The sequence below is a fragment of the Macaca mulatta genome, chromosome 2 (assembly GCF_049350105.2).
Source record: "Macaca mulatta isolate MMU2019108-1 chromosome 2, T2T-MMU8v2.0, whole genome shotgun sequence".
NCBI classification, from domain to species: domain Eukaryota; kingdom Metazoa; phylum Chordata; class Mammalia; order Primates; family Cercopithecidae; genus Macaca; species Macaca mulatta.
Window position 1 is genome coordinate 54,940,154 of NC_133407.1, and position 19,396 is coordinate 54,959,549.

Consider the following 19,396-nt stretch of genomic DNA (forward strand, 5'->3'; position numbering starts at 1 on the left):
TAAATTTAAACATCGTTTTAAGCTCATGTTTTCAAAATCTGTCTTTTCTAGCTCTGCAAACTAAAATGGCTTAGTACCAATGACTACATATAATGTCAAGATTTTTTTCTTTACTAACATTTGCCACTAAAGGAAACCAGGACTCCTTGAAGAAATTATTTACTCCAGGCTTCAGCCAGGAAAGATTTATGTATGTATTAAAAAAGTTATAACAGTAAATACACGAAGGTGTCAACATCAGTGAGCTTAGCAATGTAGGAATCTGGTTTATTATTACTGTTAGGGTCCACCCAACTGGACTGTTTTCCCCTACCATAGACCTAAGCCCCAAAGGCCAAAAGTAAAACCCCCTACCCCAAACCCACCTGTGACTGACCAGAGGCCAGCTGTTTCAGGATGTGGTCAAGACGTCTACCTTACACAACAGAGCTGGCAAGAAAAACATCCCCAGGAAGCCGTCAGACACCTGGCACAAAGGACCCCCGCCCCCAACCTTTTCTTTTTCCTTTACCCTGACCCGTTTCTACACCCTGTACAACCTTGCTATAGCCTGTAAGCAGGGCTGCTTCCTCTGCTTTTGTCAGGAGGTAGCCGGGCAGGACTGACAATAAATCAGCTTGCCTGAACTTGGGTCTATTGGCCTCATTTCTTTCTTGGCTGTCCTTCCAATTATGCCTTACAATTATTATTTTTCTTTTGTGCATTTTTATTGTATAACATATATATATGTATATACAAGATCTTGGAAAAAAATAAGTTGTTTGAAAATGTTTTCTATGTACTCTCCGAGCTACCTTGATTTTTTCTGGCTTTAGTACTTGAAGTATAATGACCTTGGCCAAGTGATTTAGACTTTTAAAAACTCATTTTACTCATTTTGAGAAAATAATAGTACTAGTCTTATAGGTGTCTGGACTCAGATTATATATCCAAATCACTTAACATAGGGTTTGAATCTCAGAATAAATAATAAATGTCCACTATTACTATTATCATTACTATCATTATTATTTTTATAATCTCCCTCTCAAAAAATTTTCAGATTGAATTACCAATATTTCTGTCTCTGATAAGATAATTTAAATTTTGTAAGGGCAGAAATAATAGCTGTTTTGTTTTCTACACTCTCAACACTAAGAATATATTTGGCCGGGCGCTGTGGCTCATGCCTATAATCCCAATACTTTGGGAGGCCGAGGCAAGCAGATCACTGGAGGTCAGGAGTTCGAAATCAGCCTGGCTAACATGGTGAAACCCCGTCTCTACTAAAAATACAAAAATTAGCCAGGCATGGTGGCGCAGGCCTGTAATATATATACATACATGTATATATGTATATACATGTATACGTACATATATGTACATGTATATGTATATATGTATATACATATTTACGTATATATGTATATACACATATATGTACGTATAATGTGTATATACATATATATGTATGTATATGTACATATATATGTGTGTGTGTATATATATAATTTGTTTTTTCCATGATAAGCTATTTTAAAACAAAGATGCTGAATTCAGTATGTTTTCTATGGATAATTTTGTTAGAGTTAAAGAATTTTTTCCCAAGTTATTACTCAATACATGCTGTTTATTGGAATACAAATAACACTATGATCATTGACAAACTTTGCCCTAGTTTCCTGTTACTCATTAAACCTTGAAGTTGCACTTAACACAAGTGTATCTGGATAACAGATAAAATTTTGACCTTATTATGCCAACCCTTAAACTAAGTGAGCAACTCTATATTCAGAAGAGCAAGATAAAGCTTTTGGGTGGAGCTGAAGCACACTACTTATTAAAGTACACTATTCAGACACATCATGTGTCTGTAAGTTTACTTTCTGTGTTTCTAGAGACCAAGAAGCAGGACGTACACCATGGGAAGAAAATCACTGTACCTTCTGATTGGGGGGATCCTCATAGCATATTATATTTATACGCCTCTCTCAGATAACATTGAGGAGCCATGGAGATTGATGTGGATAAACGCGCAACAGAAAACTATAGAAAATTTGGTAAGTTTGGAATTTTATGAATTCAGATGTGCATACACCACGAACTGACCCAGAGAATTAAGTTTTTCAAGATTCTATTCTTTTGATTTTTTGACTTATTCATCTTTTAAAATAAACGCTGTGGCCTCTGACAATATATTACTTAGAAACGTCGTTTGTTTTCTGTCTTATGTATTGGAATCATGTTAAAAAGCTATCAAGAACAGCAAGCAAGGAGTCATTTGAATAGGTTTTACTAAAAAGTACTTTGTTTAGGTAGCTTTAATGTCACGATAGTGGCTCTCCTTTGAATTATTATCTTAGGTATGGTTTGTTACCTAAATTTTATACTCAAATTAGAGATCATCTGATTATGCAGCACTGTGTTGGTTATAGATTTTTATGCATTTATCTTTAGAATTCAGAATATAGACTAAGGACACGTAAATAAGTTCTCAAGAAAAGATTCAATAGGCAGGCTGGTTGGCACATGCCTAGGATTAACCACGAGAGGCACAATATGCATAAATGAGAAGGGGAGGGAGACCTCGGTGTCCTGGCAACTGGCTGCTTGCCAGGGCAGCTTGAATGCTGGCAAACTAAAAAGGTGTAGCTCTCTCTGGATCCTTGAGGATATTTTACTATTACTTCTTTGGTTACTTTATTATCTTCATTAAAAAAAAAATCTCTTTTCAGAACTTAAACCAAATGAATGTTGTAACTCCTGGATTAATCTTTTACTATGCATTTATTCAACAATTCAACTCTGTCAAATCCTATTAGGCAAACAAGTGGTCTGTCCCCACACAGTTGACATTCTAGTGGTGGAGAAAAAATATAAATTAGAATTAAATGAATAAATGATTTTAATTCATGAGAAGTACCTTGAAGGAGGTAAGATGGAAAAAAGGAGTAATTTGGGCAGAAGGTAAGAGTGGGATACTGTATGTATGGCAAGAAAAAGCCATTCTGAAGAGGAAACATCTACTTAGGGACCAGAAGAATGAAAAGAAACCAACCGTTCTAAGTGCTCAGACAAATGTTTTCCAGCAGAGACAGCAGCAAGTACAAAAACCCCAGCTACAGAATATTGACAAGTCCAAGAAATCATATGAAACATTTGGGTTTAATGGGGAGATTGTTGCAATTAGTTTGGAGAGGTTAGAAGTCACATCATACAGTGCTTTGTGGGCACTGGTAGTAAGTTTTGATTTAATTCTGTATGTGATGCAGAACTATTAAAGATCTTTAAGAAAGGGACACATTTTTTTCCCTCATATTTGCTGTCTGTGCTACAATATGTGAGAGGTCTTTGATTTTTTTTCTTGGAGTCTTTATATTAATTTTTTATTTATTTAAGCAATTACATATATATTCTTATCTGCTAGCCTTTTAATTCATTCATTCATTAATTTACTTACATTCTGCTCACAATTTATGAAAGTAACATATTTTCAGAGCTCTCAGTAGATATACTTTTTAAAGGTTGTTTTAATGCTTTTTCTTATTCCTGAATTATCTGCTTGTTTGTTTGCTTGCTTTTTTGTGGTCAATTATGCTCCTGGTTTGTCCCTTTTTTCCTGATTAGTTTTGCTGGCTTCTCTGAAATGTCTGGCAATCTTTGAGTGTTCATACCCTTTATTAAATGTTTACATTATGAACATTACATCAAGAATCAAACTACTAGATTGAGAATCCTGGTAAATATCATTTACTAGCTGTGTAGGCATAGACGACATATTTAACCTTCCTGGGCTCACTTTCCTCCTATCTGACATGGATATGAAAATGTTATCTTCCTCCCGTATAAGCAAGTTGTTAATATTACTGAGATGACAACAATAGAGTGCTCAGAACTGACTCATTCTACAGTGAAAGGATGGGCTGCAGGCAGGCAAGCTGCCCTCCCTTTTTCTCCCACTCATTCCTTCCCTCCCAACCCTGACTCTCAGCTCCCACGTACAACCAGCTGCATAGCCACACCTCACTGCACCTCCCTATTTCTAAACTAAACCAGTTCCTCGACCTGCCAGGGTTTTTCCTTTTCTTACTTGGTTAGCAAAAGACTTAGGAAAAGGTATTTATTTCAAGTCTCAGATAAAATTGCTTTTCCAGTTGCTACTCCCAGGTAGCTTTTTGTAATTGCCTGCTGTTTGCTCCCAAAGTACCTTGTACAGAGCTCTGTAATATATTTACATTGTTTGGTAACCATTTATTTATCTGTCTTTCACACTTAACTCTGAGATGCTTGAGAAGAGCATTTGTCTGGTTCATCTCTGAAACCCTAAAGCTTGGTAGAGAACCTGACACATTTTAGTGAAATAGGAACTAAATCAGTAGCAGGGGTCAATATGAAACTTCATCTTTGCCCTCTGAAGGTTGCTGAAAGTCAACTGACAGGTCTGGTTAATAGAAGAAAAAGGCATATACATTTTTTAGCATACTTAATAGACTTACAAAATATAAAATCTCAAAGAAATGGCCAGATGGGTGACCTTTTATTTTTATTTTTATTTTTATTTTTAAACTATCTTGAGGTTACAGAAAAAATGATGGCTTGGCCAAAAAATGTTATGGTGGCAAGACAGGTTATGGGAAGAAGAGAAGAGGAGACATGGTTAGTAAAAGTGGTCTTGTTAGGTACATGGATCCTCATAGGTAGTAGCCCTCAGAGAGAATAGATGGTAAAAATTTCTTTCAGACCTTTAAAGGTGTCAGATTCTCAGTAGATTTTTCCCAAATCTGGACAAATGAAGGCTCTCAGAGAAAGCCTGCATTAATGCAGATTTTCTCTGCAGATGCAAATCACCTTCACAAAAGAAAAGCTTTCCAGCTATTCTTGTATTTCCAGCCCTTCTGAAAAGCCACCTTGCAATATGTCAAGGAGATGTATTTTGGGATGAAATATTTTTATTTCCTTCACAGTATACTCCCTCTTTTTTAAGAACCACCCTAGGCATCACCTTCGAATTTCTGGTTTCTTTTAAAAGGACCAAACAAGATTCATGCATGAAAATTTAGTTCATTCCATTTGAGTTTATTAAGGATTAATGTGTACCTGTGAGTCCATAGATCTCTTTGCCATTTGATACTTGAATTTTAAGATGTTTTTGAATTTCATTTTTAGGCTACATTTGTGGAGCTGCTGGGACTTCACCACATTATGGATTCTTTGAAGGTTGTCTGGAGCTTTTATGAAGTCCCACCAACCTCAGATGAAAATGTCACTGTGACTGAGACAAAATTCAACAACATTCTTGTTCGAGTATATGTGCCAAAGAGAAAGTCTGAAGTACTAAGAAGGGGGTTGTTTTATATCCATGGTGGAGGCTGGTGCATGGGAAGTGCTGGTAAGTGAATGCTTTGAAAAATCTCTGTCACTGAGGTAGTTCGCAAACATTTTACTAAGTCTTCAGTAGGTATACATGCCCTTTGGCATGGACATTAATGCCTCTTTTATCTTCTCGTACTTTGTTCTGATGGCAAAGTTTTACTTTTCCTTGAATCTTTATATCACTCTTTTCCGCATATGCATTTCCTCATCAACCCAGGTAGAGGTGAGAAGACACTTTTTTTTTCTATTTATTGCAATTACTCTAAGAAAGCCGTGTTATTTCTATCATTCTCCACTTGATGTTACAGAACCATTTAATGTTTTCATCCATTTACTCATGTGTACTATATGCCTGGTAATATTTTGAGATCTTTGAATATATTTTTGAATAGACAAAATTTCCTCACACCTGTAATCCCAGCACTTTGGGAGGCCAAGGCGAGTGGATCACTTGAGATCAGGAGTTTGAGACCAGTCTGGCCAACATGGTGAAACCCCGTGTCTACTAAAAAAAATACAAAAATTAGCCAGGCATGGTAGCAGGTGCATGTTATCCCAGCTACTTGGGAGGCTGAGGCAGGATAATCTCTTGAACCCAGGAGGTGGAGGTCACAGTGAGCCAAGATCGCACCATTGCACTCCAGCTTGGGCAACAGAGCAAGACTCTGCCTCAAATTAATAATAATAATAATAATAATAATAATAATAATTCCTGTCTTCCTGTCTTCTTGGAGCTTACATTCTAATGGAGACAATCTTTAATCAATTGATAAATAACTAAAAAATGCAGCGTGTTTTAAAGTGATAAATGTAGGAAATAATAGGCCAGAATGTTAGAAGAAAAACCTTAGACAAATTGGCACCGTCCCAAACCAGAATATGTTCAGAGAGTCTCCAGCGCTGCCTCATGGTTGAAGAAGAGTTACGAATAGAAAAAGGAAAGTGACATTTAGAAAACAGAAGTGAGGTACAGAAATAGGCGGATTGGTTACAGCTCAGCGTTTGCCTTATTTGAAACTGATTTGACAAGTTGGTTACCTTTGGCTGAAACTCAGTGATTGGGACAAGAGTAGATTACACATCCAATTAAGTTACAACTCACTATGTATCGAGAAACCTTTAAACTATGGAAAGAGGCAACTGTAGGCTAAACTTAGTTTATTTGGCAAGAGTAACCAAGATTGGGTGTGAAGGTTGTATATTTCTTGATGTATAGAATTACAGCAGAAAGAGAAAAACGTTTAGAAGTGGAAGCACTAGGATAAAAGTCCCAATTGTGTGAGAAAATCACCTAACCCACCTGAGCTCTAGGGCTCTTGATATTTATCTGTTTACCTCCAATGAATACAGTATAGATTAACTGGAGGAGTGAAGATTGGACTGGGCCTACTAAGTTAAGAACTCTGAACTCTAGAGAGGAAGAATAAATTAGTCCTGAAAAGAAAATGTTACAAGCTTGAAATTAAGCAGATTTGTCCATTGATGTGGGAAGTTAGATGAAAAAAAAGACAGAAAAAAATGACAGAGACACCTGAATGAGTGCCTTGTTTCTGACAGACTGACTGGGAGGGTGAGAACAGATTTCTGGGGAATGCAAACAAAATTGTTGGGTGAAGGAATAAGCAGACAGCAAAGCACTGAGGTGGTCAAAAAAGTCAAAAATGAAAAGAAAGCCAAAGAAGGTGAGAACCTCAAGAAAGACGAAATAATAAAAGTACTGGATTGTGTAGAAATGTCAAGTAAGTAGGATGGAAGTATGTCTCTTGGATGTTGAACTTTTTATGTTAATATTGTTGAGGAGAGACTTGTTGACATGACGGATATTCACAGAGAAACACATCACAGCAAGCAAAAAGAAAGACAGAAGAATATAAAATGGTAAGAATAATTGCTGGCCTTGTATTGATGGAACATATCGCAAAATAATAAGAGCTATTTATGACAAACTCACAGCCAGTATCATACTGAGCGGGCAAAAACTGGAAGCATTCCCTTTGAAAACTGGCACAACACAGGGATGCCCTCTCTCACTACTCCTATTCAACATAGTGTTGGAAGTTCTGGCTAGGGCAATCAGGCAAGAGAAAGAAATCAAGGGTATTCCATTAAGAAAAGAAGTCAAATTGTCCCTGTTTGCAGATGATATGATTTTATATTTAGAAAATCCCATTGTCTCAGCTCAAAATCTCCTTAAACTGATAAGCAACTTCAGCAAAGTCTCAGGATACAAAATTAATGTGCAAAAATCACAAGCATTCTTATACACCAGTAACAGACAAACAGAGAGTCAAATCGTTAATTAACTCCCATTCACAATTGCTTCAAAGAGAATAAAACACCTAGGAATCCAACTTACAAGGGATGTAAAGGACCTCTTCAAGGAGAACTACAAACCACTGCTCAGTAAAATAAAAGAGGACACAAACAAATGGAAGAACATACCATGCTCATGGACAGGAAGAATCAATATTGTGAAAATGGCTATACTGCCCAAGGTAATTTATAGATTCAATGCCATCCCCATCAAGCTACCAATGAGTTTCTTCACAGAATTGGAAAAAACTGCTTTAAAGTTCATATGGAACCAAAAAAGAGCCCGCATCTCCAAGACAATCCTAAGTCAAAAAACAAAGCTGGAGGCATCACGCTACCTGACTTCAAACTATACTACAAGGCTACAGTAACCAAAACAGCATGGTACTGGTACCAAAACAGAGATATAGACCAATGGAACAGAAGAGAGCCCTCAGAAATAATTCCACACATCTACAGCCATCTGATCTTTGACAAACTTGAGAGAAACAAGAAATGGGGAAAGGATTCCCTATTTAATAAATGGTGCTGGGAAAATTGGCTACCCATAAGTAGAAAGCTGAAATTGGATTCTTTCCTTACTTCTTATACGAAAATTAATTCAGGATGGATTAGAGACTTAAATGTTAGACCTAATACCATAAAAACCCTAGAAGAAAGCCTAGGCAATACCATTCAGGACATAGGCATGGGCAAGGACTTCATGTCTAAAACACCAAAAGTAATGGCAACAAAAACCAAAATTGACAAATGGGATCTGATTAAACTAAAGAGCTTCTGCACAGCAAAAGAAACTACCATCAGAGTGAACAGGCAACCTACAGAATGGGAGAAAATTTTTGCAATCTGACAAAGGGCTAATATCCAGAACTCATCTGACAAAGGGCTAATATCCAGAACCTATAAAGAACTCAATCAAATTTACAAGAAAAAAACAAACAACCCCATCAAGAAGTGGGCAAAGGATATGAACAGACACTTCTCAAAAGAAGACATTCATACAGCCAACAGACACATGAAAAAAATGCTCATCATCACTCACCATCAGAGAAATGCAAATCAAAACCACAATGATATACCATCTCACACCAGTTAGAATGGCAATCATTAAAAAATCAGGAAACAACAGGTGCTGGAGAGGATGTGGAGAAATAGGGACACTTTTACACTGTTGGTGGGACTGTAAACTAGTTCAACCATTGTGGAAAACAGTGTTGCGACTCCTCAAGGATCTAGAACTAGAAATACCATTTGACCCAGTCATCCCATTACTGGGGATATACCCAAAGGATTATAAGTCATGCTGCTATAAAGACACATGCACACTTATGTTTATTGCGGCACTATTCACAATAACAAAGACTTGGAATCAACCCAAATGTCCGTCAGTGACAGACTGGATTAAGAAAATGTGGCACATATATACCATGGAGTACTATGCAGCCATAAAAAGGATGAGTTCATGTCCTTTGTAGGGACACGGATGAAGCTGGAAACCATCATTCTCAGCAAACTATCGCAAGAACAGAAAACTAAATACCGCATGTTCTCACTCATAGCTGGGAATTGAACAATGAGATCACTTGGACACAGGAAGGGGAACATCACACACCAGGTCCTATTGTGGGGAGGGGGGGAGGGATAGCATTAGGAGATATATCTAATGTAAATGATGAGTTAATGGGTGCAGCACACCAACACGGCACATGCATACATATGTAACAAACCTGCATGTTGTGCACATGTACCCTAGAACTTAAAGTCTAAAAAAGAAAAAAAAGAATAATTGCTGGCCTTAAAAGGACTTAGTTGTGAAATAAGCAAGGAAATTATAGATTGAAACGAGAGCTAAGTAAGAGCATTTTCTTTTATTTTTGTGCAGGAGAAATATAAACAAGTTGGTAGACTGAAATAAATGAAGGTAATAAGTAGAAATACGTTAGCCAAGTAATGGGCTGGGAGTGTTGACTGATAGATACACATCCCAGAGGAAATGAAAGGGAAGAAAATTTAGAGCACTAGTAAAATAATTGGATATAGAGAGGAAGGTTGGAAATGGAAAAAAAGAGTATTACGTCTTCCTCTTAGACAAGAGAAAAAGAGGCAAAGACAGGCCTCAGCTAAGTATATTCTTAAAGTAGTAGTACAGATGCAAGCAGTAAATTCTAGTGTTTGTTTAAGGGGACCTAGTTCTATTCCACTTATATTCAGGTGCCTTTTCTATTGTCCCGTGCAGACTTAGGTGATCCTTCTTTGTATACCCATCATCTAAAACAGAGCCAAATCATTACCTCCTTCCAGTAACAGAGCTGGGTTAATCTAGAGAATGAGTCTGACATAGAAGGATCAATGGTAAAATGTGCAAGACAAAAGATAAAAGGCAGGGAGAGCATTAGGAGGTTCGCTGGGAAACTTGAATTCCACTGAGTCGTGGATGGATGGCTTCTTATAAATACAGTGTTAAATTTGTCTCTCCTGTTTTAAGGTAAAACAGAACTTCCAGAACGTGAAAGAAGTGCAGCAGGATTTTTTTGTGAAGGAAACAGCCTTGTCTTCGTTTGTCTATTTTACTAATATGTTGCTTTTATCCTTTTATTTCAGCTATAAATGATTATGACTTGCTGTCAAGATGGACAGCAGACCGACTTGATGCTGTGGTCATATCAACCAAGTAAGAGCTGTGCTGTTTGGTTTTCTGGCCAGATTCCTGACATGCCAAGATTCTCTCAGCTTTCTTTTTTTGTTTGTTTGTTGTGAGTGTGTGTGTGTGTGTGTGTGTGTGTGTCACAGTCTCACTCTGTCACCTAGGCTGGAGTGCAGTGGTAGGATCTCAGCTCGCTGCAACCTCTGTCCTGGGTTCAAGTGATTCTCAAACCTCAGCCTCCCGAGTAGCTGGGATTACAGGCGCGAATCACCACGCCCAGCTAATTTTTGTATTTTCAGTAGAGATGGGGGTTTCACCATGTTGGTCAGGCAGGTCTCGAGCTCCTGACCTCAAGTTATCTGCCCTCCTCAGCCTCCTAAAGTGCTGGGATTACAGGCATGTGCCACCACGCTCAGTCAATTCTCTCAGCTTTCTCAGCCGATGCATGATTATGCCAAAAATAAATGTTTCTCAGATGACACTAAGTAGGCAATTGCAAGTGAGTGCTAGGCCTGACCTGATTAGAGCTGAGAAAAAAAAATCTGTATATGTGTGTACACGTGTTATTTAGGCAAAAAGAAACGACAAAAAGTAAAAAAACAAATTGTTTTCACATAAATTCAAACTGTATCATTTATGGACATAATTACCTGAATGATATTTCCTTTCAATCCTTAATTCACAGTCTTTAAAAATGAGTGCCCTGGAGTCACAGGATCATCTATAAAAGTGCATCATAAATAATTTCCATCTCAGATGGTCATCGTGAAGAGTAAGTGATAACATCCTTGAAACAGACTTAGCCCAGTGTATAGCACTTGGTGAGCCTAAACTGTAGGCTATATAATTTTAAATATTTAAAATTTTTATATTTTAAATATTTAATTATTTAAAATATAGCCTATATTTTAAATATTTAAATATTTAAAATATAGCCTATAGTTTAGGCTCACCAAGTGCTATACACTGCACTAAGTATATTAAAAATTTATTATCAAATTAAACAAAATAGATGAGTTCATATAAAATTGTGTTAAATAATCCACTTATGGAAAGAGCACTTAGGGACAGTAAAATTAGGGGTGGATTGCTGGGTAGACCCATACCAGAGTAGTATATATTTAAATTGAAATTTCAGAAAGTAAATGAACAGTTAAAAAATAACATACTTATCCCCATTTGTCAAGTTAAATCATTATTATAATGTTGGGACATAATCTTGATCAATATTTGGTTGTATGTGATCACTCATAAATGTAGTGGCTAGAATAATATTTTGTAAAATGCAGTTAGAAAATCCAGGCTTATGGTGTTTTGCATTCCAACTTTATTCTTAAAGAGAATTTTCTTAAATATGGCAAGTCAAATTACAGGATAAGACCTACACCTGTGTTTGATTCATTGAAATGACTAATAAATCACATGCACTTGAAAGATAAAATATACTTTAAAATATGTATGAAATATATGCCTTATCTTCAAATATTCTCATTTTATTGATATTAAAGATGAAGAACTCCAACATTAAAAGATAGATAATTTTGGTTGTATTTAAATTAAAATGACCATTAAACTCATGAAAAGATGCTCAATATCATTAGTCATTAGAGAAACGCAAGTCAAAACCACAATGAAATACCACTTCACACCCATTAGGATGGGTATAATATATATATTTAAAAAGATAATAACAAGTGTTGGTGGGGACATGGAAAAATCAGAATCCTCTATACTACTGGTGCGAATAAACACTTTGACAGCTCCTTAAAACGTCAAACAGAGTTACCATATTGACCCAGTATTTCCATTTCTAGGTGTATACACAAGAGAAATGAAAACATGCCCATATAAAAACTTGTATGTTTGTAGAAGCATTATTCATAAACCTTAAAAGTGGAAGCAACCCAATGTTCATGAACTAATAGATGGATAAAATGTAGTATATCTATACAACTGAATATTTAAAATTCAATCAAATATTTAAATCAAATGCGGCATATCTATACAGATATTCAGTTGTGTAAATATACCACATTTTATTAATCCATTTATCAGTTAATTATTCGTTTGTTAATAGAAGGACTGCTACAGTATGGACAAATCTTGAAAATATTATGCTAGATGAAACAAGTCAGTCACAAATGGCAAGTTTTGTGATTCCATTTATAGAGAATGTCCAAAATAGGGCAAATGAGTAGAGACAGAATGTAGATTAATGGTTGCCTATGGTTGGGTTTGGAGGATGGGGAGAAATGAGAAGTGACTACTAATGGGTATAGGGTTTCCTTTCAGCATGAGGAAAATCTTCCAAAATTGATTGTGGCAATGATTGCACAACTCTGAATATATTGAAAATCACTGAATTGCATACTTATAATGTGTTAATTTCATGGGTTATGAATGTCTCAGTAAAATGGTTATGTTAAAAATTCAGGTCGGGTGCAGTGGCTCATGCCTGTAATCCCAACACTTTGGGAGGCCGAGGCAGGTGGATCACGAGATCAGGAGTTCGAGCCCAGCCTGGTCAACATGGTGAAACTCCATCTCTACCAAAAATACAAAAATTAGCCAGGTGTGGTGGTGGGCACCAGCTACTCGGGAGGTTGAGGCAGGAGAATTGCTTGAACCTGGGAGTTGGAGGTTGCGGTGAGCTGAGATCGTGCCGCTGGACTCCAGCCTGGGCGACAGAGCTAGACTCTGTCATTAGCAGAAATCTTAAAGTTTGTGTGTGTGTATATATGTGGGTATAGACATATATGTAAGTTAAACAGTTTTAAATACATATATACTTTTTCAAATCCAAAATATAAAAACACTTACCAATTAATAGAAGTATAGGGGAAAGACTCAGAAAGACAATTTACAGAAAAGGATATCCAAATCATCAAACAATATATGAAAATGTACTGTATACATCAGGAAAATACAAATTAAGACTATTGTGATACCTTTATATACTCAAAATTATAGATAAAATGAGAAAGACATAAAATACCAAGTGTTGATGAGGTTTTGAATCAACAGCACTTCCATAAGCTCTGGTTTGAGAATGACTTGGTAAACTACTTAGCAAAACTCTTTGACATTATTAAGTAAAGCTTATGCATACCTCTGTTATTATCAGTAGCACAGGTATATATCAACAAGAATACATCCATATGATCACAAAAAAAACATGTACTAGAATATTCATAGCAGCACTGTTTGTGCCCAAGACTGCAAGCAGTCTAAATCCCCATAACATTTTTTTAATCTGGAAAAATATTTATTTAGTATTTATTGTTTGTTTAATTATTTGCAAGAATATTTAATATGTGATCTACCCTCTTAATGAATTTTTAAATTTGCATTATTTTTGACTCTACAGCAGATCTGTAGAGCTTATTCAACTTGTTTGAAACTTTATGCCAGCTGATCAGTAACTCCCCATTTCCTCCTCCCCACAGCCCTTGCAACCATAGTTTCACTCTGATTCTATGAATTTGACTATTTTAGACACCTTATATAAGTGGAAACATACAGTATTGGTTATTCCACGACTGGCTTATTTCACTTAGCCCGTCAACATGTTAATGGCTAAATGATTTGTGGTATATTCAAACAATAGAGTACTATACAGGAAGGTAGAAGCAATGTGAATGAGGCTCAGAAACATAATGTTGAACAATTGAAACCAGATACATAGTATATGCTATATGATTTCATTTATTTAAAGGCAAAAACTAGGCAAAATTAATTTATGTTGTTATGTCAAATTAGTGGTTACTTTAGGAATTAAAGAGAGTAAACAAAAGGTTTCTGGGATGCTGGAAATGTTATATTTCATGATCTGAGTGCTGATTATGTGGCTGTGTTTAGTTTGAAAATTAAAGAAATTATATACATATGTGCACTTCCAGCATGTACTAGGTTGGTGCAAAAGTTATTGCGGTTTTGCCATTATTTTGCACCAATAATATATTACGTTCTAATAAAAACAAAAAAATGTGTGAACTATGTTTTCTCTCTACAGCTACAGATTAGCACCTAAGTATCATTTCCCAATTCAATTTGAAGATGTATATAACGCCTTAAGGTGGTTCTTACGTAAAACAGTTCTTGCAAAATACGGTGTGAACCCTGAGAGAATCGGTATTTCTGGAGATAGTGCAGGAGGGAATTTAGCTGCAGCAGTGACTCAACAGGTATGATGTTGATAGTTTCTATGCTTTTTAAAAATAGTCTACTTATAAACATATTTAATGCATGTATTAAAATATAAATGCAAATAGAAGATATTAATTTTTTGAAACTATTAAAGAGAATATTGAGAAGAAATGACTAAAACATTATAATGTCAATCTCTGCTTCTGTCATAGATTTTTTTTTCTTTCTTAAGGGAATGTTAACTCTTTGGATAAATCATTAATTTGAAATTATAGCCTGCATGTGGTAGCTCAGAAGTGCAATCCCAGCGCGCTCTGAGAGACCAAGGCAAAAGGATCACTTGAGACCAGGAGTTTGATAGCAGCCTGGGAAATACAGTGAGACCCTGTCTGTACAAAAATAAATGAATAAATAAATAAATAAATAAATAAATAATAAGAAAAGAAAAATTAGCCTGGCATAATAGTGTGAGTTTGTAGTCCTAGCTACCTGGGAGGCTGAGGAGGCTGAGGCGGAAGGATCTCTTAAGCACAGGAGTTCAAGGTTACAGTAAGCTATAATCATGCCTCTGTACTCCAGCCTGGTTGACAGAGTAAGGTCCTGTCTCTTAAAAGCATAAAAAATAAAATAATATGTGTCAGTAAAATATTATACTAAGTAGGTGAATGAGATCATGTAATTGTGAGACTAATGATCCTATTACCCTATTAGAGGTTCAGACGCATAGAACCTTTGATGGCATATTCCTCTATTACCATAACAATAATCCTATTTTTAGAAAATTATCAACACATTCAAAGATTCCCATGCTACTTACAAAGAAGAAATATGAAGAATTCAAAAGATTTTTGTATGTAGATATAAAATCAGATCTTTTTATCGTCATTTAATGATAATATAATAATAATAAATGGCATTTTTGCCCCAGATTATATGTAGAATAGATTTTGTTTTTATGATGAAGAAACACTGCTATTGATTGTTTAAACATCTAAACTCTTTTCCCATGTAGTAGTCGGAAAGGGACTATTTTCCCATGGAGTGGCAGTCAGGAGAAGGAGCTACCTAAGATCTTCTCTCTAAGAATGTATGTAGAAGGTTAGATTTTATTAGTTGACTTTAGTTACAAATGAGGGTTCTAAAGCAATTTTAAAACATTGCTGTTATTGGTTTTGTTAATTACATTTACTTATAATTTTTCACACTTAAAAGCATTTTGACTGCTAGAATCTGTTGAACAATATTCTCAAAAGTAAAGATTTATAATTGCACTTTGTTTCAATCATAAGACAGAACAAGTATTTGAAACTTCACAGGTAGATTTCTAATCATTACGATAAATTTCATAATGTAGCAGCAAAAGCATTAGATTGGACATCAGGAAACTTGGAGATGCAGTAATTTCTAGAATTGATACTGGCTTAATCTCTTTAAATAAATATTCATTTTCTCTCCTGTAAGAAAAATGAACTCTTTCAACTTTAAAGAGTTGTTTGAGGGTCATATGAATAAATTTATATAAAAATGCTTGGCAACTTGTACCAATCTTTACAAATAGTCTCCAAAATGGTCTATTTTGATAATTATAGTTAAAATGTAGATAAATACCACAATTTGCAAAATATTTGAGGTTACATCTAATAATATCTGTAATTTTATGTAGAAGTTCTATACATCTTTTATAGTATATTATACACTTTGAAAACATAAAATTATTTTTTAACCTATATGTTTTCACAATTTAAAACATATTTTGGAATATTTCATTCTTATAAGTCTCCTTTTTTCCTACCTGGTATTGGTATATCTCTTTTTACAGACTGATTATTACAAATATTAGCACAATAGACTTGATATAGAAGATGATGTTAATAGACCATTTCACAGAGAAGTCTTGCCCAAATCTCCTAAAGTAACATGTCACTTTAGCATCAAAGCCATGTCAGAAACCTCTATTAAGTGATCCTTCTTCTTCATAGCAAAGCTTATTAATATACTGGTATATTTTAATAATTTTTTTTTGAGACAGTGTCTCACTCTGTGTCCCAGGCTGGAGTACAGTGGTGTTTTCTCAGCTCACTGCAACCTCCACCTCACGGGTTCAAGCAATTCTTGTGTCTCAGCCTCCTGAGTAGCTTGAATGACAGGTGTGTGCTACCACACCTGGCTAATTTTTGTATTTTTAGTCAAGACAGGTTTTTGCCATGTTAGCCAGCTGGTCTCGAACTCCTGACCTCAAGCAATTCACCCACTTCAGCCTTCCAAAGTGCTGGGATTACAGGATTGAGCCACGATACCAGGCCTATTTTAATATACTCTTACATGAATAGAAGAGAATATTTATGCAGTTCTTCTGGTTATCATTCCTAGTAGAAAGCATAGGAGATTGACTTTGTAATGATCACTTAGATCTTTTTGTATTATCCATAAAGCATATATGACAGATGATTTTCCTTAAGTTGAAAATATTGATGAACATCTAGCTCTAGAAACCCATTTCGAATGTTAGAAAGTTTGTTGTGATGGTATGTTTCATTTATTACTTAAGTCTTTTTGAGATCATGAATAGATAGATAGATAAAGACAAGATAGATAGATAGATAATCTTATTAGGGCTACTTTATTGTTTTAAATGAAAATGATTTGTGCAAATCATCTTGTTTCTCAGCTCCTTGATGACCCAGATGTCAAGATCAAACTCAAGATCCAGGCTTTAATTTATCCTGCCCTTCAGCCTCTTGATGTAGATTTACCATCATATCAAGAAAATTCAAATTTTCTACTTCTATCCAAATCACTCATGGTCAGATTCTGGAGTGAATATTTTACCACTGATAGATCACTTGAAAAAGCCATGCTTTCCAGACAACATGTACCTGTGGAATCAAGTCATCTCTTCAAATTTGTTAATTGGAGTTCCCTGCTCCCTGAGAGGTTTATAAAAGGACATGTTTATAACAACCCAAATTATGGCAGTTCTGAGCTGGCTAAAAAATATCCAGGGTTCCTAGATGTGAGGGCAGCCCCTTTGTTGGCTGATGACAAAAAATTACATAGTTTACCCCTGACCTATGTCATCACCTGTCAATATGATCCCTTAAGAGATGATGGACTCATGTATGTCACCCGACTTCGCAACGCTGGAGTTCAGGTTACTCATAACCATGTTGAGGATGGATTCCATGGAGCATTTTCAATTCTGGAACTTAAAATTAGTCACAGACTTATAAATCAGTATATTGAGTGGCTAAAGGAAAATCTATAGTAAAACATGTAGCTATAACATATTTTTTAAAATAAAGTAAATCTCAAAACCTCAGAAAATTTGCATTAGAAATTGGCCTTTCTTAGAATGGTCTAATTAAGTTCCACATGTAGCATAATTCTTAAATAGTCACTTTTCTGTTTTTTTTTCTTACTGTGGGATTTCATTTCAATTTTCTACATTGTCTATTTGCTTTTTCTGAAATTTTCCTTCTTACACTGTTAATCTTATTTTTAAAAATATTACATTCTTGTATACTTTATATTTGTGTGTTGGCTACTATTTACAATGCAGGAGAATAAATGTGAGCAAATATTGCCTGTCTGAATAATGCCCAGATTTTAATCAATGTTCATTTACAACCTGAAACATTCCTAATCACAGATATGAATTAAATGCCAATTCTTTTCAAAAGCAGTTGTCTCAGTGAAATGTCAATTTATTACCACAGTAAATTTCTCTATGTAACACTTTTAGAATTCAGGTACCAAGTGTTAAACTAATCAATGCTAAAATATATATATATATATATATATATATATATATATATATATATATATCTCACTGTGGTACTTTGGGGAATTAGCTGCTTTTTATTTGAGGAAAGGTAAAGAAACTGAAGTTTAGTAAAGACAGAAGAAATATTTGGGATGAAAACTTACCTAACAGCCAAAGACTACAGATGTGGAAGTCACTAGCCAATGATAGAAAAATCAGAGAAAATTTTAATCTCTGAAAATCCCATCCCAATATTGCAGGGAGAAAAATAAATAAAATGGAATATATTTAATGCTGGGCAGAATTACTTGTATTGACTATGAACTATGTAGTGTATTCTAATTATAAAGAAGCCCAACTACGGCAGTCTTCAGATGGTGCAGAAGCTCCACATCATTATCGGGGACTAAAGCTTTTTCTATCTTTGTACTCACTGATATGGTTTGACTGTGTCCCCACCCAAATCTCATCTTGAATTGTAATTCCCACAATTCCCAAGTGTCATGGGAGGAACCCAGTGGGAGGTAATTGAATCATGGGGACGACTCTTTCTCATGCTGTTCTCATGATAGAGAATAAGTCTCACAAGAGCTGATGGTTTTAAAAATGAGAGTTTCCCTGCACAAGCTCTCTCTCTCTTTGCTTGCTGCTATCCATGTAAGATATAACTTGCTCCTCCTTGCCTTCCCCCATGATTGTGAGGCCTCTCCAACCATGTGAAACTATAAGTCCATTAAACCCCTTTTGCTTCCCAGTCTCGGGTATGTCTTTACCAGCAGTGTGAAAACAGACTAATATACTCACCATCCTCAGTGTCTGTTTGTGTGCATACTTATAATTATTGTATTTTTGAGTACCATCTAAATATTCTATCTAGGCAGAGAAGGGATATGGCAGAAGAGCTATATTTGAGGTAATTTTATTTTATCAGAAAAGCAGTAGTAATCTCAGGACATCCAACTAAGAGACTTCTTATATTTCATTTTCTAGGACAGTGTCACAAGGAATTTTGCAAAATAGAATTTTAGTAGTTGGGCAAATTGTAGTTTTTTATTTTTAAAAATAAGGCAATACCCTAGCCAGAGCAATCAGACAAGAAGAAGAAATAAAGGGCATCCAAATCAGTAAAGAGGAACTCAAACTGTCACAGTTTGCCAGTGATATGATTATACCTAGAA

General features: G+C 35.4%; 1 protein-coding gene across 1 annotated transcript; it reads left to right on the forward strand.

Moving 5' to 3' along the window:
• The first annotated feature begins 1,725 nt into the window (after positions 1–1,725).
• AADAC (arylacetamide deacetylase) lies at positions 1,726–18,134 on the forward strand. Its single transcript, XM_001106694.5, has 5 exons — positions 1,726–2,039; positions 5,146–5,368; positions 10,267–10,336; positions 14,322–14,493; positions 17,124–18,134. Exons 1-5 carry the CDS (start codon positions 1,902–1,904, stop codon positions 17,718–17,720), a joined length of 1,200 nt encoding a protein of 399 aa, XP_001106694.2. The 5' UTR covers positions 1,726–1,901; the 3' UTR covers positions 17,721–18,134.
• Positions 18,135–19,396: the final 1,262 nt, after the last annotated feature.